Genomic DNA, 22,550 nt, shown 5'->3' on the forward strand with positions numbered 1-22,550 from the left:
ATTTCCCCATACACTTTGTATGGCGATAACAAAAGGAAATGGAAAATTGTATGGAAATTTTAGGACACTTTTTTTCTCCTATAAGGATGAAAAGGGCTCGCGATCCTGGCTAGAAATAACACAAAAGTGGGAAAAAAGGTCAAAACATATAACATGGCAAAAAATAAAAGAAACGCTCGTTACAATGTTTATCAATATTAGGGCCGATACAGAGAGACTGCAACCCGACTGCAATTTGTATGGGAACTGCACGCCGACTGCACGCCAACTGCAGCGTCGGCGTGCAGTTCCCATACAAGTTGCAGTCGGGATGCAGTCCGTCTGTACCGGCCTTTACACATACAGTACAATACAAAATATTCTTTATTGCTCACCAATATCAAAAGAAACATGACATGACATACAAATGAAACATTATATAGGACAGGTTTTCACTTCAATGACACCTCGACGGCTGCGAAGTACTTCAATATCCCTTCCCTCAGTAATCGTAGGATGTATTTGGATGTTATGTTTTTCTACAAAATTTGTAAAAATGCAATCCAATGCCCTAATCTTTTACAAAAAGTGCTTTTTAGCGTTCCGCACCGCCCCTTACGTTCTAGGCCCCTTTTTTAGGGTTCCGTACCCAAAGGGTAAAACGGGACCCTATTACTAAGACTTCGCTGTCCGTCCGTCCGTCCGTCCGTCTGTCACCAGGCTGTATCTCACGAACCGTGATAGCTAGACAGTTGAAATTTTCACAGATGATGTATTTCTGTTGCCGCTATAACAACAAATACTAAAAACAGAATAAAATAAAGATTTAAATGGGGCTCCCATACAACAAACGTGATTTTTGACCAAAGTTAAGCAACGTCGGGACTGGTCAGTACTTGGATGGGTGACCGTTTTTTTTGTTGCTTTTTTTTTGTTTTTTTTTTTTATATGGTACGGAACCCTTCGTGCGCGAGTCCGACTCGCACTTGCCCGATTTTTTTCATGTTAGTTTTGCTCGCAAGAAATATGCGCAGCATACGTTTTTCAGACGAGTGCCCAACTATTGTAATAGACATCTAAGCAGGATTGATCCCTTTCACAAATCACTTAATGCACTTAAAATCATGTTAAAGGAAAAAATATTATAGCTGTAACTACCTACTCTCTGAGAATTTAATTTGATAACTATTTGTTCCTCGATATGTTTTCATCTATTTTTCTGTACTACGCAATTTCAGAATTCTATATTTCTTTCTTGACCCTCGCTGTAATTATTATTATTATTCTGACTTTTTACTGTAAGTATAAATGAGCTATTCTTGCTTCTTGTTGTATGTATCCTACCTTAGGCTTATGCTTGTACCTCTTGTATATAAATTTTCAGTTACATATATATTTTTCACTTCTCATGCTCAAAAAGTGCACCTTTATGTCGTGCGTAGACGACATAAAATCGCATTTTATGCTCTAGAGCATAAAAGTAAAATTTTCTTCTAAGACTAAGGTAATCGGTCTCAACAGCCAAACAGTTAAAACATATTGCACAATTTTACTGAGCAATAAAATTGTGTAGATGACAAAACTTGTTATATTATTTTATTTTTGCTACAATTTATTAGAAATCCGTATTTTCTGTCATTGAATTTAGTAAAACACATAAAATAGGAGTCGATTATCGTTCAAAAATGCTCCGAAATGTTTGACTTGGCAGAAAACCAAGCGTCTGAAACTCTGATCACATGTTGAAAATTAAAAAAAAGTTAGAAAGTTAGTTGGCGGGAATTGGTTATGTATTATGTTCTTTCGCTTTACGACAATTTCGTGGTGTAAATTGCCGTGAAAAATATAATTTATTTTCCTCGCAATCGAAGTGAAAAGCAGAGTGTACAACAAGGGCATAAATGTCAATTTTTACCCTCGTCTACTATTTTGGTCTTCGCTTCGCTCAGACCAAAAAATTGCCTCGGGTAAAAATGGGTCACTTTATGCCCTTGTTGTACAATCTACTATTATGAACCTCCAGGTCTTTTCAGTATTAAGATTTATGTGCGTATTACGCACCTCTTACATATGTATCTTGTATGACTGTATGTGTTCTGAATAAATAAAATAAATAAAAATAAATTATACTGGGTGCCCAGTAATTAATGGATAACCTTCTAACTACCAATAGGTTGGTCCAGAAAATGTACTTATAATTCTAGTAAAAGTTTCGTGGTTTTCTAAGATAATCGAACTTTAAATATATTAAGAACAAGTCACTCACGTCTCACGGAAGTTTTGTTATTATAATCTAACTTTTCTGTCATTTTAATAGCTAGCTCCTTATATACTTAACTTTATTCACCATCTAGGCCATCATAAATATCTTTGTTTGTAAATATGTAAATAGCACAACGTGTTGTATCATCTAGAATCGGTATTAAGGATGACTCACGCTAGACCGGGTCGTGTCCGGGCCGGGGCGTCTGACATGTCATTTTCTATGACGTCTGATCGGTGATGACGTGGTACTTTCCATAGAAACGAAGCTCCGGAAGCTCCAGCCCGGCCACGGTCCGGTCTAACGTGAGTCATCCTTTAAAGATAATAATATATTTTTTTTTATAAAGGGTCTAGTAGCTATTTATGTATACATACAAATGTAAAATTAATGATAGCCCTTTGTCATAATTTGGCACAATACCTGATTATTAAAAACGTATCTCAGTTTTCAAACATAAACCAATGCTAACCCTTAACTAAACATGTAGGTGGTGATCTCATAGCGAGCACATAGCAATTGATATTTTTGACGAGCAGATTCTGATCAACAATAAATTTAAAGTCTGTGGCCGTACCTAAGTGATACGAATATATATAGGTACTTACTGATATGTACAATATGTCCATAGTATCTCTACAAATCCCCCCACCTATTTTGAGAGGCAACTACGGAACGCTTTACTGGGCACCGCTTGACATACCCATGGCCGGTTTCTCAAAGTTAGTTTCCAGTTTAAGCTTTTAAAATTATATTTTTAGGACACTTTTTATAAAAAAAATCCTGAATACAGACCAACACGCAATTGATTTTAGACCTTATTTTGTCATAACAAAGCCTAAAATAGCTGTTAATCGTCATAAAGGGTCACTGGTGGTCGACCGATTAATGGCCCAATAATTAATCAAATACAAAAATAACAAATAAACCAGTTGAGTAGGGTTTGGGCAGTATTGGTTGGGTTTGCATGGTGATACTCGTGTTTTGCAAATGATGGAGCCGCTTGAACGAGTCAGTTTTCTTGTGAATGGAAAGCCAAAATCGGGTAAAACTCCTATGCAACTATGGGTGGTATTCCAAATGTCCAATTTATTTGTTCAAGGTCATTGCGTTTCACTCTTTCATTAAGCAAAGTTTGAAACGCAATACACGTTAGAATTGGACAAAGAAAATGGATAGGTGGAATACCATCCTAAGGAACAAGTGTTTTTTTTTTTGTACGGAATATATTTTACGATTTGCTTTTCGGTGAAGGAAAACATCGAGAGGAAACCTGCATCAGAAATTAAGACATGTATATAAAGGTGACATACGGCCTCCTGGCCTAGTCGGTAGTGACCCTGCCCACGAAGCAGGAGGTCCCGGTGTCAAATCCTGGTAAGGGCATTTATTTATATGTGTACTTATTAATCAGTGATATTTGTGTTCTCTAAACGATTACTATTTATTTACGTAAGTATCTTTCTGTTATATGTACTTATATCCTCGTCTAGAGTCTGTGTGGAACGAGAAAAGTCGAATATATTGACTCCCTCGTATTCCACGACTCTTCTCTTTCCGCACAGACACTAGTACCTACAACACAAGCCTTAAGGATGACTAAGGCTAGACCGGGCCGGGGCCTACTTACTCTACGTAGAAAAGGTTGGAAAGCAGAAGGGGTGAAGCTTTTCCTTTCTGACTATGTCTGAGCGACGTACGTATACAAATACGAGAGTTCCTGCCCTTTGACGGTCTTCCCGGCAATAAATTTTTAAATGCCGGTCTTCTCCTCAATAATCTGACCTAAAGGATTAGGATATTTTTATAGTAACTGTTTCATTTCCTCTTTGCTGCTGAAGACCATAAAATGACAGCACGGCTGTTGTGTGAAGTCAGTAATTGTTTTCATCAAAGGTTGCTTAAATACCTTTATCTGTTTCCAGTGGGATGCGAGATAAGTTCAGATTTGTCCCTGCTGGAGTACCTGCGCGTGCGCTGCGAGCTGCGCGGCACCAAGTACCTGTGCCGCGAGGGCGGCTGCGGCGCATGCGTCGTCGCTGCTGCGAGGCCCGGCGAGCCGCCTCACGCTGTCAACTCCGTGAGTACCTCCTCCTTCAGAACTTACCTCCTCCAAGAGGTACCTCCTTGAGAACCTCGCGTCATTTTGCGAGTTGTGAGTTAGCGCAATCTTATCTTATGGTGTCCCATGGAAAAAATTCCAATAAAGTGGGTTTCACCCTCAGAGGACACTTCAAACTTACAGGCAACAAAACGATATCTAAATGATGTCAGTCGCCCGTGCGTCTCGCTCGCGCCAATACATATACGGACAAGTACGAGCGAAATGCACGTAGATATCATTTTGATGTCACAGTGTAAATTTGAATACGGTTATCAGTTACTCATATATGTGTGACGTTATCTATGAAAAGGGACCTTATTGTCGATGGCGCTTACACCATTATTAACGATGCTCCGATATAAATACAACGCCGCGCGACGCTGTGCGGCGCATGCGCCATCGACAATAAGGTCCCTTTTCATAGATAATGCCCCATGTATAGGCTTATCATACTCGTAGATTGAAAATCGCAATTGATTCCTGAAATTAAGAAATTATATTGATGTGAGTTCTTTCGTTTCACTCAGTGTCTGGTGGCGGTGACATCATGTCAAGATTGGGAAATCACCACGATAGAGGGCGTCGGCAACCGTCTGAAGGGCTACCATCCCATACAGAAGACCCTCGCCAAGCTCAACGGCACCCAGTGCGGGTACTGCTCGCCTGGATGGGTCATGGCTATGTACGGGTATGTAATATCACAATGACATTAATAAACATTTGTGTCTATGCCAATAATGATGGCCCGGTTGACGGTGTGAGAAGTCACGTGCGAGTTATGTTACACTGCCAACTCGCCGAGTAAACGTTGGGAAATTACGACGATAGAGGGCGTCGGCAACCGTCTGAAGGGCTACCATCCCATACAGAAGACCCTCGCCAAGCTCAACGGCACGCAGTGCGGGTACTGCTCGCCTGGATGGGTCATGGCTATGTACGGGTATGTAATATCACAATGACATTAATAAATATTTATGTCTATGCCAATGATAATGGTGGCCCGGTTGACGGTGTGAGAACTCAGGTGCGTTTTGTTAAACTGCCAACTCGCCAAGTAAAAGTTGCTCAGTATGACTTGGTATAACCTATAAATTCATCTCATCACGTAAAATAATGTAAAAAAAATTGGAATATTTGTCATAAACGTATTTTACAAAAATATATTAAAAATTAAAACTACAATCATTTAACTAAAACAAAACGTAAATATTATCTTCATAATATTCGCCTTTAGCTTTGATGTATACACAAACGCACTAGTGTATTAAAAGATCAACAATAATGCTCAAGAAAAAACCTTTTTTGGCCACCTTGTATATTTTACTTTGCAAACGAACGGTATTCGGGACCCTGGTATTTAAAATTGGAACATAAGGGCTTGTTTTTGTCATTTTACAAATAGCCCCAAGGAGGTTTATTCAATTCATTAGGGTCCCCGACTTAGAGGTCACTCGCGGTCAGAGGTCAGGCTACAAGGTGGCACTAATTTAATAAGGTTTCTCACTTGTTATACATGTTATTGGCTGATAATAAACAGACCCATTTTTTATGTCGATTATTAACCGATATTTATCTGATAATAATAATATCTGATCGGGAAAATTATTATCTCATATTTCTCTGATTATATCTGATTAGGAAAAATTGTGGGTTTATACAGAATATACAGTAAGTAATTGGGATAGTAAATGGGGAGTAAGTAGTTACATACCTACTTATATATCGGATTTTTTTTTCAACTTCTTTTGACTTGAACTCTATACAGTCTCTTACAGAGCAACGAGAACCTTAACATGTTGGAGATAGAGAAGTCATTCGGCAGCAACGTGTGTCGCTGCACCGGCTACCGGCCCATCTTGGATGCCTTCAAAAAATTCGCCTCCGACGCTCCAAAATTAGACATAATGGACATAGAGGACCTCGAGATTTGCAAGAAAACTGGGAAACACTGTAGAAAAGGCAGTGAAAGTGACTGGTGCTTAGTAGAGGAACATGATGTTAAAGCGGCGGAGAATATAGAGATAAAGCTGATAGATGGAAGGTATTTTACTAAGGTGCATCGAGTTAGTGATATATTTGAAGTGCTGAAGAAGAAAGGAGATGGGAGCTATATGCTTGTTGCTGGAAATACAGCTAAAGGTAGGTAAACTAGTCCCTTAACAACTCTAAATATATAAACAATAAAATTATATATAAATATTTATATATAATCACATGGGTGCAGTGAGAAAATTTGTTTATAGTAAACATAACAACTATTAGCAATTTTGGCAATTGATAACATTATTGTTAATAAACAATATTGTTTACGAAGGACATGATCTCATTTGATTTAATTATTATATGTATATATTAGTTAATTTACGGATCATCGTTTGGAACTTCGGAATAAGAGTAGGTAGGTTTATATATTCAACTATTTCTTTTGCAGGAGCCTATCCCATAGACAAATACCCCAAAGTCCTAATCGACATCTCCAGCGTGGAAGAGCTGAAAGGCTACAGTTTCGACCAGAACCTGGTCCTCGGGGCCGGAACCACGCTGTCTGAGACGATGAAGACGTTTCAAACCGTGTCGTCTTCGGAAGACAACTTCTGGTATTTGGAGAAATTGAGGGAGCATTTGGATTTGGTGGCTCATATTCCTGTTAGAAATGTAAGGCAATAAATATATACATAATTATATTACAATCCCTAATGCTCAAATACTTACATAAGTAAGTAATTTAATACAACGAATAAGCAAAATTGGCATGACTCATTCCAAGAAAATCGAAGTATTTGTAGGTGGTACCTAAGTAATATCTAGGTAAAATATTTAATCTGAGTATCATACTTTTTCAGTTGGGATCGATAGCCGGTAATCTGATGGTCAAACATAAGCACAACGATTTCCCGTCAGATGTTTTCCTTTTATTGGAGACTATTGGAGCCTACTTAACCATTCGTAAGTTCTGTATTACCAACAAGAATTTAATTCTTGAGTGTAGCGTGTGTTTGATTGTAATATCTTTTTTTTATATAGGAATATCATTTAATTTCAGAACAAGCTGATGGGCGACTAACAAAAGTGACTCCTCAGGAATTCCTCAAAGTGGATATGAAGGGAAAAGTTATGCTAAACATTCTTCTTCCTCCTCTTGGGAAGAATTACAAACTCGCGACGTTTAAGGTATATCTGGTTTATTTTAAATCTTAAATACTAGTTGGAATCTTTAGTTGAAAAACCTTAATGCTGTCACAAGTGTTTCTATAATTATCAAAAAAAATACGGTCAACCAAGATCAGAGGACGAACTAAATAGATACCTTAGATTTACCTTCTTTACGATTTTTTTCTCTACTTTTCAGATCATGCCGCGTGCCCAAAACGCGCACGCGATGGTGAACGCCGGCTTCTTATACAACCTAGACGAATCCAGCACTGTCAAAGAGGCTAGAATAGTCTACGGAAACATCAACCCGCGCTTCGTGCACGCTAAAGAAACGGAGAAATTCCTGGTCGGGAAGAAACTGTTCACTAATGAGACGCTACAGGGCGCTATCAAGGCGTTAGAGAAAGAGTTGGTGGCAGAGGAGCACCCGCCGGAACCGTCGGCTAAATATAGGAAGAATTTGGCTATCAATTTGTTTTATAAAGTAAATAGATAAGTACCTACTTAGTTAATCATGAATTAATTTTGTAAATGTTCTTAATCCTGAATTGGTTACTAAAAGTACGGGGTTTTAACTTCAAATATGGACTTGGCTTTAGACAAAATGGAACTTTCCACTCTTCTACTGTTCTGCGGTACGTTTTAACTTATAACTATATTTTTTTAAATATATCAAGTTCCAGGGTCTTGAAACGGCGGTCTGAATCCCAGCTGCATATTTTTTGGGACTGTTCAGCAGTTATAGCCTGAAATTAAACAAAAACCGAACCCTTTTTTCGATATTTATTTAAAATATGAAGAAGCTCCGGGTATCCTGATACCGAGCGAGAGTTCATTCCAAATCCTCGGATGTCGGTTGATAGCCCTCTACTTTAGTAGTAGATTCTATTCCACAAATTTTCCTGTTCCTAGGGTCTTCTCTCCCTGTGCCCGCCCTGGCAGCTGGACGCTCGCTACGCCTCCGGAGCGATAACCCTGAGCAAGACTCGTCCCGTCTCCAGTGGTAAACAAGAATTCGTTACCAACCCTAAGCTCTATCCGATCAACAAGCCTATTGAGAAAGTTGAAGCGTTGGTAAGATTTAATCAGAATCGGAAATCATTTATTTTCAGATTGCGCAATTGTGCATGTCAGTTGAAAGATATCAATTTAAACATTACATTGACTTTATTACGTATCAAATGCTAGTTTTACCTCGCTTTCGTAAAAACTAGTGCCTACGTCAATTCTTGGGGTTAGTTGCTAAGCGGACCCCAGGCTCCCATGACAACTCGAGAAAGATAATGAGTGATAACTTGCTATATATCATTTTCTCGCTACCTTAAAAAATATAGATGCAGTTCTGAAGAAGAAAATTAATACAGCATCTGTTTACAGGGGGCCAATTCCAGAAGGCACATTTGACGTTTCGATGGAATATCCAGTTGACGCGGATAATTCGTCACTTGTCGAATTGCGTACACTTGCCATCTGTCAGTGAACTATATCCTCACTAGAGGTGGGGCGTTGTACTGAAATAGTTTTTGGGACAGGTTTTTCTTAATGGACGACTTTTTGTTTGTCGAGTATTTAAAAGCACGGACTTTAATTTTCAAAATATAACAAATATGAAGTTGCCAACACCTCGTACCTCCATTCTTACCTTTACTTTAAGTAAAATATTTTTTTGTTAACTGACAGTCGTACGGGTATCTGTTGGATCAAAAAATAATGGAAATAATTTTTACATTGTTAATATGTCATTTGATTAATGGCCTTGACTCAAAACGTCACGATACGTCGGATCCCTACTAATGAAAAGTCGATATTTGCATAAATAACCCTTATTTGTAAGACGCTTAAGTACGGTAAACACTTAAATTGCCTATTTGGGGTGGTACACGTAAAACTGGTATTTTCATAGAAACGTACTTTTGGTACGCATTTTGCCAACGTGTCCCAGCTCTAGTTAGGATCGCAATGGATCGCAAGTTGTTGCATTTGACAGCGTGCGATCGTAACTGTCAATGAAATCACATCATCACTAGACTTTTTTGTCGATGGGTATGGCCGCCATATTTGGATTTATGACATTCAAAAGGGGATCCTACGGCATAGAGTAAACTGCATTCTTATTTTTCTACAATATTTTGATTCTTCTACTGGACGCAAGATGGAGTTAGCATCTTGGCGTTATAAAAATAAACCGCAAGAACATGACATGCAGTTGCGTGTGGTTGCGTGGGTGTAGATCTATCATGAAAACGAACATGACTGTGACAATTGTCTATGATTAAAAAAATAATTGACAAATATCATAAAGCAATACATATACTCCAAAATGGCAAAAAGAAAACAGATTTATTATAATGATATTTTATTTAAAGTTATAGTGTTATTTCCGTTACAATTTTTTGATTTTGTAAGAAGGTAGTCAGAAATGTATGGAAATTCTGATACATTTTGTTTCTCCTATTAGTATCGAAAGAGCTCGTGATACTGAGTAAAAAAATACATAAACATACTTACAAATGATATAGGTAAAAAGTTTGATTTGTAAACCAATGGTCGTGGGTCCTAACCCCGGCTATTATTAACAATGAACTTGTTGTAACTATCTTAACCGATTGCTTTTCGGTGAAGTAAAATATCACGAGGAAGACGGAGTAGCTACTATAAGGTATATATTTTTCCCCTCTGGGTTAGATGGCAGGGAGAGATAGTGAAGAATGCCTGAAAATAAGCATTTATTTTGTTGTTAGACTAGTTTTCTTTTATAAAATTTTTAATTGTCACAACAGCAAGCTAAAAGCCCTAAGCCATGAGCCAGGGTATGTTAGGTGCAGGCTTAGGGGCTAATCTCGAGGAAACCGGAGCTTCGGCGACTAGCTGCCAACTTTCCCAACTCACTTTTACATCAGCTCCTTTGATTAATAAATTCAGGTAAAATTCGTAAGAACTAGTGCCTGTGCCATACTCTACATTGGACGCTATGCCTAATTAGTTGTTATTAATGTTGAATTTTCAATGGCATATAAGACACCGGTCGTATACCGACTTAGAAATTTGGATTTTCTCAGTTTGAATGAATAGCAAACTGGAGAGTTTTAGATTAATTTAAAACTTTACTTATTATTCATTTTAGGTATTTTGTGAAGAAAGGTCTTCACAGACATTGACAGAAAATCGGGAAACACCGGCCAGGTGCGTCAGACCACGCAAAATATGCCTACTTCTTTTACCATGTATATCCATATATCATTAAAATACCGTCTTCGCAGCACTACACTTCAGTCCTTTTATTAGAAAAGTAATATGTTTACTTGTTTAGGTACCTATATGTAAGTAATTTTGTTCTGTGAAACTTATTGTTTGTGTTACGAGACTTACGAGTAGGTAACTTTGGCACAATAAAGCCTAGATCTCAATAAGGCCTAGTTTACCCTCTGGGTTGGAAGGTCAGAAGGCAGTCGCTTTCGTAAAAACTGGTGCCTACGCCCATTATTGGGATTAGTTGTCAAGTAGACCCCAGGCTCTCTCTTATGAGCCGTGGCAATTATGCCGGGATAACACAATAAAGAATATTTGGCTAAATAGTTAAATCCTTATTTGATTAGACTCGTGTATTTAACCTACTCGTATTTTGCCACCTAGTAGGCTCGAATTGGTTGTTATTTGTGGCTTTCCATAAAATAAGGGCACGTCTTTATGCTTCAAGTGCAATAAGGACGTTTTCATCAGAAATTCCAATAGAAATTGGACTAAATTGAACTAAAAGCCACATTTTTACAAGTTTTTATGTAGTTTCACTTTCACCTGTCCCGTTGTCTGTTTGTAACAATCAAACCTAAAGACCCACTTCCCGGATGTTCAATGAAGCTGAAAATTTGCATACATAAGTAATCAAGTTTTCACAGATGTTCCGAATAAATATAGTTTTTTCAAAGGACTGTCTCATTTCAATCGTATACAGAGACAATCATACTATCTTTGTCTTACACATTACACTAGTACTAGCATCCAAAAGAAAAGGACGACTATAGTTTTCCCGGTTCTTACTGACTGATAAATTGGTTTGACCAACTATATAACATTGATGGATCAAGGCGGTTTGTTTACAGAGGGCTTGCGGCGAAACCCGAAAATCGAAATTTCTTTATCTGCCACTCTATCGCTCGGATATGCAAGAGTGATAGAGAGGCAGTTAACAAAATTTGGAATTTTGTGTTTCACGGTAGGCCCATTGTTTGTGGTAATTTTTCCGCAAAGACGAAGTACGCACGATAAACGCCAAAAAGTTAGTATTTAAATGTTTATGATATTCATTTAAATCGTCGTTGGCGGTTCTTGCTTGTGTGAGTTCTAATGTCACTGTACTATCACCTGCGTACTCAACCTTCACGTTATAATTTTTTTTTTTTAATATTAACGCTGTCATAGTAACGAAAATAATAAACACGTCAATCGAAGTAAAGAATTTAATATCCAAGAAAAAAATGCTGAATATGTAAAGCATCATTTATTATAGAATTAAAATGATATACCAATTATACGGGTTACATCTTAAAAAAGATGATTATCTTGGAAAGGATACACAGGTGAACAAAGTTAAGGTAAAATAGGTACATAATTCACTCGGCTTGCCTGGCCCACGCATGCTGCACCTACCACGACCAGAGCCCGTAGAAACCTGGGGGCCCGTAGAGGCGCAAACCGGCGGAGCGCAGCGCAGATCACTTTAAAATTATCAATGTATTTTCTTCCCTATTTCAATTACCTTCAGGTATAAATTTAAATGCTTTGAGACCGACTTCGGAGCATCACGGAGGATTGTTACTCCGTGGCATCGAGGAGCACGTTAGAGGATACCGCGGCGGTAGGCGCCGGCATGCCGCGGCATCCCCCGGCATGCGCCGAGGCCTCCCGCGGCGTGCGCCGGAGTAGCGCCGGGACGACGGGGGAGAACTCGTGCATACTAGTCACTAATCCCTTGTGATAGAGTACACGCGGCGGCATGCCGCGGCATTTCCCGGCCTGCGCCGAAGTGCTCTCTGGTGCGCCGGCCGCCAGCGCTTGGGCTGTGCGCGCTCGCGATATCGCGGGGGATTTCACCTCGCCGGTGAGCGCTGCGCGGCGTAAATCCTCCTCGGTGATCTGCGCTGCGCTCCGCCGGTTTGCGCTGGCCTTTATACCTATATGCTTCTGGTAATGCTCTAGGTAATGGGACGAACATCCACTTTGGTGGACACGTTCAGAAAAAGGAGAATATTATACAATGAGCTTTATTTCCATATGACCCAACACTCTTTCGAAGATTTCAGAAACCAATATCCAGCAAGCACCGTCTGGCTTTCCGCTTGGAAGATATGGAAATACAATGCACGTACCTACATATATAAATATGTGTAATCATGTGCCGAAGCATATTAAGTTATTAAGAGGAAAGGGGATGACCGGTTCTCCATACAAACGTAGTCCCCATTTTCCTCTCTGGATATTTATATTATGGAATATAGGTAGTTAGCCATCAACAAACTGTAGTGCTCAATGCATTTTGCTACATTGTACAAATTTAGATTTCAGTTTGTCAGGTTTTGGCATTATTTTCTTCCATCAATCCCACGTTCTTCAGTGTTCATGTGTACAGATTTTTTCAGTTTCAGGAACGCGTGAAAATCTAAAGTTTAAATAAAAGAGAAGAAATTTCCGATGGCTGTGAGAATGTAACAAAATTTTAAAGTAGCGATTTAAGATAATCAATCATCTACAAACACGTTTTCGGCCACAGCGAATACGTTCACCACTAAGAATGTCGGTGGTGCGCTCTCAAAGTAAAAAAAAAGAGTAAGTAAATATTAACTATTAAGCTCATTACACGAATTGTCTAACAGTTACAAAAAATAAACTACATACTTATTGGGAAAAATATTTTGTTTGTCGATAATAGGTAGTTAAAATTTACTAAGCACTGTAAGTTTAGGGTTCCGTAGCAATAATGGCAAAAACGGAACACTAACAGTTTCGTCATGCATCTGTCTGTCTGTCCATAATATGTCACAGCAATTTTACTCAAAACTATAAGATAATGAAGGGAAGGTCACTGTGGGCAAGTCCGTCTACAAGGCAAGCCCGTCAACATCAAAGAGATACCTAATCACTACGTTTTAAGAGACGGGACTTCCATACTAGCGACTGGAATCAGTTTTTGTCAGTCTGTGTGTGAGTTTGGTTCTCCAACCATACCAACATGTACGACAAAGAACTGTCAAAGAACAATAGTACCAACATAACAGAGTCCAGGGCTCGGAACCGGTATTGATATACCGGTTAATATCGTTCATAAACCGTTATATTATTTCGTTCATTAATAAACCGGTTAATTGATGGAACGCGAACTTTAAAATTTAGTTCTCTCTTCTAACCGGTTAGTTGAGAGAACCAAATGTTTTCGTTCTCGAGGATCGATATAATACCGGTTAATCTCAGCCGTCTACAATATTAATACATTATCCGGCTACCCGCTCTAAGTACTCGATCTCGATGTTGACTTGACGGTGCTGCTTGCTGACTGAATTGTTTATTTTTAGGGTTCCGTACCCAAAGGGTAAAACTATTACTAAGACTTCGCTGTCCGTCCGTCCGTCCGACCGTCCGTCCGTCCGTCCGTCCGTCCGTCCGTCTGTCTGTCACCAGGCTGTATCTCACGAACCGTGATAGCTAGACAGTTGAAATTTTCACAGATGATGTATTTCTGTTGCCGCTATAACAACAAATACTAAAAACAGAATAAAATAAAGATTTAAATGGGGCTCCCATACAACAAACGTGATTTTTGACCAAAGTTAAGCAACGTCGGGCGTGGTCAGTACTTGAATGGGTGACCGTTTTTTTTTGCATTTTTTTTTCTTTTTTTTTTTTTGCATTATGGTACGGAACCCTTGGTGCGCGAGTCCGACTCGCACTTGCCCAGTTTTTCTTATTTATACTTTTTGGGCGTGTGAGTTTTGACTGTTGGTGTTGGTGGTTAGGGTGATTCACTTTTGTATGGAAAAAAAAAAGTTGTATTATTTTTCCTGACTTTGCTCACCAATGGAGTCTCCCCACACTAAAAACTATCTATTTCAATTTTCAAAAGAATCAAATAACGTTTAGAGGTTGCACAAGTTGAAAAGGTAGAGTGAGAACCCCATACATTGCGTGAAAATGAACTATGTTCTAAAATGACAAAATATAATGAACTGATACTAAAATCGAATGAGAAAACTGAATTTTGCGTCTAAAACACGATAAAAGCACTTTTCCTTTGGAAACAGGTGGAAAAACTGAAAAATCTTAATTAGAACATTTATCGAGTAACCAAAATCCAAGTTTATTACTAATTTTAAAATTTATTTATATGTAGAAGGTTCAGTATCACACTACTCTCCGCTTTGATAGTAGCCGCTTAAACCATTTTCTACCCTCCGATGTAGAGTCGTTGGTTATTTGAAAAATCTTTGTTGATGTTGTGCAACCTCTAAACGTTGACTGATTTTAATTTCTTTTAACGTATAATATTTTTTTATCAGTTAGAACAAGAATTCGAGCAAAGTCAGATGAAAATCGAAAATTCGGAAAAATGAAACACCCTATTGGTGGTGTTTTGTTACATTTAAAATGGATTCACAAAGTTGTAAATATATTCCGGACAGTCAACCATTTTTCAATGAAGAAGAGACCGATAATTTCGATTCTGACAACTGTGAGTAAAATAAGTGGGTACACATTTTTTGATAATCCTAGTCTGAAAGGATATAACGCTCTGAATTGTATTATCAGCTTCTCCTCCTCTCCTCCTTGCATTTTGTATGCAAATTAAAAAGAATATGAAATGTTGGTGGACGTAATTAAGCAAACAATGCTGACACGCTGGCGTGCAAATTATTTATTGTCTATAGATATTCATTTTGAATTTTGTTAATCCTTTTTAACCGAGTTCCAAATCCCAAAGGAGGAGGTTATCAATTCGATTGTATGTTTTTTTTATGTTTGTTACTCCATATCTCCGTCATTACTTAATTACTGGACCGATTTTGAAAATTATTTTATGATTGTACGTATATGCATACAGATTGGTCCCGTTTTTGTCAAAACCCAGTTCTGATGATGGGATCCATGAGGAATCGAGGGAACTCCTCAAATCTTAAGGGCATACATATAGTGATTTTTGGGTTTTTATCAACAAAATAAGCATATACATCCAAAAAAGTGACATTTGATGAAGTGGAACTGCTGATGATGATCAGAACGGAACTCTTCAACGACGCATAGTTCACGTTTGGCGATTTGTCGTCTTCGTTATGTTTGTTAAGCAAGTTAAGTTTTTAAGCCACATTTTTGTCAAGCTCGAGTTCTGATGACGGGATCCATGAGGAATCGAGGGAACTCTTCAAATCTTAAAGGCATGCGTATAGAGATTTTTGTATTTACATCAGAAAATCAAGCATTTTCATTAAAAACTGTCGCATTTGATGAAGTGGAACTGCTGATGATGACTAGAACAGAACTCTTTAACGACGCATAGTTCACGTTTGGTGATTTCGAATTTCGATTTTGACTTGGACTGCGACCCGGACGCGAAACCAGAACCGGACTCATACCCGGATCCGGTTCGGACCTGGACCCGGACCTGGACTCGGACCCGGATTCGGACCCGGACTCGGACCCCGGACTCGGACCCCGGACTCGGACCCGGACTCGGACCCGGACTCGGACCCGGACTCGGACCCGGACTCGGACCCGGACACGGACCCGGACCCGGACTCGGAACCGGACCATGACTCGGACTCGGAGTCGGAACCGCACTCGGACCCGGACTTGAACCCGGACTTGGACTCGGACCCGGACTCGGACCCGGCCTCGGACTCGGACTCAGACCCGAGCTCGGAACCGGACTCGGACCCGGACTCGGACCCGAACTCGGACCCGGACTCGGACTCGGACTCGGACCCGGACTCGGACCCGGACTCGGACCCGGACTCGGACCCGGACTCGGACTCGGAACCGAACTCGGAACCGAACTCGGACCCGGACTCGGACCCGGACACGAACCCGGACTCGGAACCGAACTCGGACCCGGACTCGGAACCGGACCATGACTCGGACTCGGAGTCGGAACCGCACTCGGACCCGGACTTGAACCCGGACTTGGACTCGGACCCGGACTCGGACCCGGACTCGGACCCGGCCTCGGACTAGGACTCAGACCCGAGCTCGGAACCGGACTCGGACCCGGACTTGAACTCGGACTTGGACTCGGACCCGGACTCGGACCCGGACTCGGACCCGGCCTCGGACTCGGACTCAGACCCGGACTCGGACCCGGACTCGGACTCGGACCCGGACCTTGACCCGGATAACCACTATGATACCTTAACTAAACATGGGGGCCACTTTTAGGGGGTCAATGAGAAAATTTAAAAATAAAAAAGTTCAAACTAAATCGTGTTGATATGTATCAAATAAAAGTTGTGAGAATCCAAATATATTTTTTTTATAATTTTAGGATAAACATTTTAGAAGTTATTCAAGTAAATAGGCAAAAACTGACCATTCCTCCCTTTATCTCCGACACTACTGGGTCTAAACTTTTGAAAAAAATTCATAAAATAGTTCTTTACCTATTAGATGACAGGAAAATCTATTAGAAATGTGCAGTCCAGCGTGAGTCGGACTTAATTACTTCGTTTTTGATCCGACCCTACGGGTTTTTCACTCACGTTTCACATAAAAAATACATTGTTAAAAATTGTGTAATGTTACATTTCTAATGTACGAACGGAACCCTTGCAACGCGAGTCTGACTCGCACTTGGCCGGTTTTTTTTTTAATTTTCAAGCAGATGGGCTAATTGATGGTGGCAAATATGAAACTGATTAGTTTTCTTGTATAAATAAATAATTGGTTGATTTTAATCAATAATAAAAATAATTAATAATACCTTCTTCTATAATCATTCTAAAGCTGCTATAAAAAAAATTATTAAATAAAATTATAAAATAAAACATCTGAAACTATTATTTATTAACAAACAGGAAAAACATGTAACAAACATGCACTAATTAATTAATAAGTAGAAAAGTAATAAAAAAACAATAAACAAAAAACACATATTTCGGCGCACACAGCGTACTGCAGGACGCAAAAGGATTCCTACGCAGCGATACGCTTCGCTTTTTCGAGGAAAGCACTGATATTCTGCCGGTTACAAATAATAATACTCATTTTATCTTGCTGTGACGTTTTCAATTTAACCGGTTTATTTCGTTCCTCAAGAACGAAACGAGAACGTAATTGGTGTAAACCGTTATTTCAAAAGAACAGTTCTTTAACCGGTAACCGCAAACGGAAACGAAATCCATTTCGTTCCCGGGCAAATGAACGAAACCGGTTTGAGCGTTGAGAACGGTTTCCGAGCCCTGTAACAGACTTAAATAGTGTAGTATGCTACATGCTTGCGTATTTTATCGATATCGATAAATTGGGGAGGGTAAGCCTAAGCCTGGTTAGGCATAGGTTAGAATCGATCACTGCGCACGACGGCCTTTCAGTCCTGCTTGTGACCAGTTAGAACTGTTTGACGGGATGACGAATAGGAACAGATTTGCCGTGTGACCAATAGCTACAAAACTATGATGTGACTTAATGACTGACGCTGACGTTTTTGTGATGATGCTGATGATGTGACTTTTTTTTGAGAACTCAATTTACTTGTGACGAATTGAAACAAATAATTTCGCTTTTGGCGGTGTGACAGGTTATAACAAAATTTTGGTGTGACGAGTTGATGCCTGAATCCTTTTCGCATGGTGTTAGGTACTTTATTAAATTTTGATCTCAGTAAATTAAAAGAAACGATTGAAATTCAGTTTAAATGACTATTGATCCTTTATTTCGGAAATCAAAAAAATAATTACCTACGTGTAATTATTTGCCAAAAAAAATTTACCACCCCATTTTCGTAGTATATGGGCGACTTGCCTTTGTATTAGAAAAATGGTGTTTATTTCTAATCTACACCCCATATTAACAAGTTTAAAGTACACTTTTCATTGTCTTGATTCGTTCCTTTTAGGAATTTGACTACGAACATAATATACGCACCCATAGATTGGCTGATATCATTACTAGACGGACTTCCCTTAAACTGCACGGGAAGTCCATCTACTCGCCAAATAAAAAAAATTGTTTTTGCTTAATTTGTGTTTGAAATGATCTGTCACTAAAGCTAAACTATTAATCGAACGAGCGAGCGAAGCGAAGCGAAGTACTTACATTCGACTTTGAACACGCGGCTGGCTAGGGGCACGTCCTGGCATTTCGATGTTTTTAAGCTGAACTGGCAGAAGATAGTTTGATACTCAATAACTTAAGTAAATTTGTTCTAATTTAAATGAAATTAGGTAAACGTGTAGTCGACGGCATTATATTTTAGTCATTAAATTATGAGCAGGCCCGATCAAGGGGTTATTGAGCTAGAAGAGCTTAGAAGGCCAAAAAGCTGTTTGTAAGAGGTCTTGCTATTCTGGTAATTTTAATTGCAAGAAACATGGTCGAGTTTGGTATCAAATGAAAGTGCTTGGTTTACACTTTTATAATATCGTTTTTAAATTTACCATTTTGGAATAATTAGCAAGATAAAAATAAAATAAACATAAGTATTTGACATTTGACAGGAAATGTTTCAGGTTAGCACAGATACAGTTTATTTTTATCTCTATGGTGGTGACTTAAGTCCAGGGGAGGGACAGTCGTATACAAAGCCCTTTATTCGAAAAAATAGCGCCATCTATATTACTTAACGCTAAACTTTTTTTTGTTAATATGGCTTCACTTTATTTCGTCAGAACGTCTTAAAAGTCTTGTATCCAGGGCATGAAACAAACAAATAAACATCTGATAGAACAGATTATTTATTGCGTTGCCATACTTGCCATGGAGGCAATTGTCACAAAAAAACAACTTTGTCGAATAAAACTCAAAATATTATAACACCGTATTTATAGTCTGTACTACGACATAATTCATATAAATAAAAATACTTTCAGTTTTACAATGTTAAAAGAAACAAAGTTTTCATACGCCATCACAGTTGCTGAGAACTTTATTATCAGAAAATTCAGAAAAAATCAGGGCGGGTAGATTCACAACCTGTGCTGCGTTCAATTGTGTTTTGTGGTCAATTGTGTGTTATTCCAGCCGTGTATGATAGGTACTTTATTTACATCAACAGTCAAGTTAAAAGTACCTAATCTGTTTTCGTGTATTAATAAATATCCTGAAGCCTTTCTTCAAAGTCGAAGTTTTTTACGTTCGCAACATAGGTCCTTAGACGCTATTTATGCCCCTTCACCCCTGATATTGACGTTGGTGTTTCTGGTTAAGAATTACAGATGGCGCTTCAAAATTGATGCAAAAAAGTTCCACGAGAAGTTCTCTTTGTCCTATACAGGGTGTCCCTAGCCATTGGACAAAGCCGAAATGTACATATGCATCAGGGTATTTAGAACCAGTATACAAAGTATCATAACAATCGGTGTAGCGGTTACGAATAAATTAACAAATTAATTTTTTTTTACTTTGGAGCAACCTCTGTGTCAATAGCTCCTGAGGTAATAAATAGTATAAAACCTTCTTAGACCGTTTTGATTATCTTTTTTATTTATGACATTAATAAGATTCTGACTTTTGACAAATGTCATCATTGTCGCACATTTAAAAAAAAAATGCCAAAAGCACTGCCAATGATTAATACAGTATGTTTCTTTTTGTTGTCGATTATTGTTAATAACTTTTGTATGATAATTTTTTTTTTTTAATTAAAATAATAATAACCGTTAGAGCATTTCTGCGAAGTAACCCTACGTGGGATATCAGGGTTTGTCCAATGGCTAAGGTCACCCTGTATATAGATGGTCAAGCAAATCTTGTCAGTAGAAAAAGGCGTGAAATTCAAATTTTGTATCAGACGATATCCCTTCGCGCCTACATTTTTCAAATTTTGTTCTATATATAGATGGTCAAGCAAATCTTGTCAGTGGAAAAAGGCGTGAAATTCAAATTTTGTATCGGACGATATCCCATCGCGCCTACATTTTTCAAATTTGCCGCCTTTTTCTACTGACAAGATCTGCTTGACCAACTATATTATACATACTACTCTTTGCTTAAATCTGTCAGTTGCCGCCTATAGTGCGACATAAAATAGTAGAAATTAAATAAAATGGAACTCAAAAATGTCCATACTAAATTGTTGCCATGTGTAAGCATTTTACGTCAAAAATGTGACAGTTACGTAGAAACTGGCGCCCTCATTTATTTTCTATTATTTTATGTCACTATACGAGTACCTAAGTAGGTGCAATAAAGTCAATCGCTATATAATTTTTGGTTAACCGCGAGTTCTCAGTTCGGGGCGAACTACTAGTTATTAAATTCTTCATCGTATGCGATTACAAGCGTTAATGTAGGTTAATAATTAACGGAACTAGATCACTCCAAAGTGAAAAAAAAGTATGCCGGTCTTGCCCACAGTGACCTTAAGTATATTTAATTTTGTAAACCTCTACTTAGGTTACAAGTTCAACCGGTTGGTGGTGGTGAACCGATTTGGAAAATTAGTTTTTAGTTTGGAAGTATATACATAGTTCCAAGTTGGTCCCGTTTTTATCCCAGTTCTGATGATGGGATCCATGAGGAATCCACGGAACTCTTCGAATCTTATAGGCATAAGGTAAAGGGCCCCTGTTTCGGCAGGTTAAGGCTCTTGAGAGTGAGTTGAGAGTTTGTATATTTTTTTAAATATTACTAAGCATATCATTACCTTGAAAGCTTTTGAATAAGTTATATTAGTTCTTTGTTGATAATTTAATGTATAAACTGTAGGGTTTTAGTTGAAACTTTATTTTATATGAATTTTGTCGTGAACCTCTTATTTGGCTCCCATTTCGTGATACAAATTTAGGTCAGCTCCTAAGTTCGTGAATTCGTGTCCCCTGTTTCGGCATAAAGTTTTCTTAGAGTAATTGGTGATAATTTGCTGATAATCATTTATATTTAACGGTCTTACCTACTTACGAATAATTGTATGGTCAAATTAAAAATAATATAAAAAAAAAATTTGAGAGCTAGCTTAAAGTTTTTTGTACTCGTCGTCTTTAATGGTTGAATTAAGACTTTGTAAACCATATGGGTACTTTAATACGTGATTAAGAGCCAAACTATTTAAATAAATAAAATAAAAATTACAAATTAAAATAAATTAAAAAATAAAAATTATTTACAAAAAATAATTTACTATCTTATACGTTAAATATAAACATACACAAAAATAAATCAAATAAATTGAATAATAAATAAAATTGTGCTAGTAGTTAATATGAGAATATACGTGGAATATACCTTAAAAATTTTAACTCGGGTCACATTCAAACTCGTTTTATGAGAATTCTAGTGAAAAAAACATATACCGAATTTCGCTCATACGAAACTTCATGAAATACATTAATTGTTTACTAATTTATTTTTTTAATTATCTTCGTTGTTATATTTAAAAACAAGCACTCAAAATGTATCTAGAAAATCCTTGATTCGTTAGTGACACGAAATAGGAGACACACGAAAAATAAAATGACCGCTATTTCGTGAGTCGATTTATTGCAATTTTAAGTTATTTCTATGCATATATTCAATCTTTTTTCTTATCAAATCAATTACTAAGGAACCCACAGAAACACTCCCAAAAACTTTTATTCGAATGGGTTTAGCTTTTCCTTCCTATAAGCTTAACAAGTGAGAGCGCGCACCTTACGCCTAATAAAAGTGCACGCATACAACACAGTTGTTCGCGGCCCACTGACAGTTTCGACCGTCGTATTACTCTCAGTTTAATTACTAAAATATTGGTTATTACTTTATTGAAGAGATTAAATAATACAGATTGTTTTCATATGTATAATTAGAATAAAAAATAATTGAATTCCTTATTATTTGCGCCAGAAACAAAACTAACGAAATAACGTACTAACACGAACT

At 38.1% G+C, this 22,550-nt stretch overlaps 1 protein-coding gene across 1 annotated transcript in view; it reads left to right on the forward strand.

Annotated features, from left to right (window-relative positions):
• Window positions 1–4,873: 4,873 nt before the first annotated feature.
• The window catches only part of LOC134796969 (xanthine dehydrogenase/oxidase-like), a 48,071-nt gene continuing 30,394 nt past the window's right edge, over window positions 4,874–22,550 (forward strand). Inside the window, exons 1-7 of the mRNA XM_063769163.1 lie at window positions 4,874–5,034; window positions 6,112–6,485; window positions 6,778–7,001; window positions 7,190–7,292; window positions 7,390–7,517; window positions 7,696–7,983; window positions 8,412–8,573. Of these exons, the coding sequence (XP_063625233.1) occupies window positions 5,021–5,034; window positions 6,112–6,485; window positions 6,778–7,001; window positions 7,190–7,292; window positions 7,390–7,517; window positions 7,696–7,983; window positions 8,412–8,573 (1,293 nt within the window). The 5' untranslated portion in view covers window positions 4,874–5,020. The remainder of the gene's footprint in view (window positions 5,035–6,111; window positions 6,486–6,777; window positions 7,002–7,189; window positions 7,293–7,389; window positions 7,518–7,695; window positions 7,984–8,411; window positions 8,574–22,550) is intronic.

This window comes from Cydia splendana, chromosome 14, assembly GCF_910591565.1.
Source record: "Cydia splendana chromosome 14, ilCydSple1.2, whole genome shotgun sequence".
Taxonomy (NCBI): Eukaryota; Metazoa; Arthropoda; class Insecta; order Lepidoptera; family Tortricidae; genus Cydia; species Cydia splendana.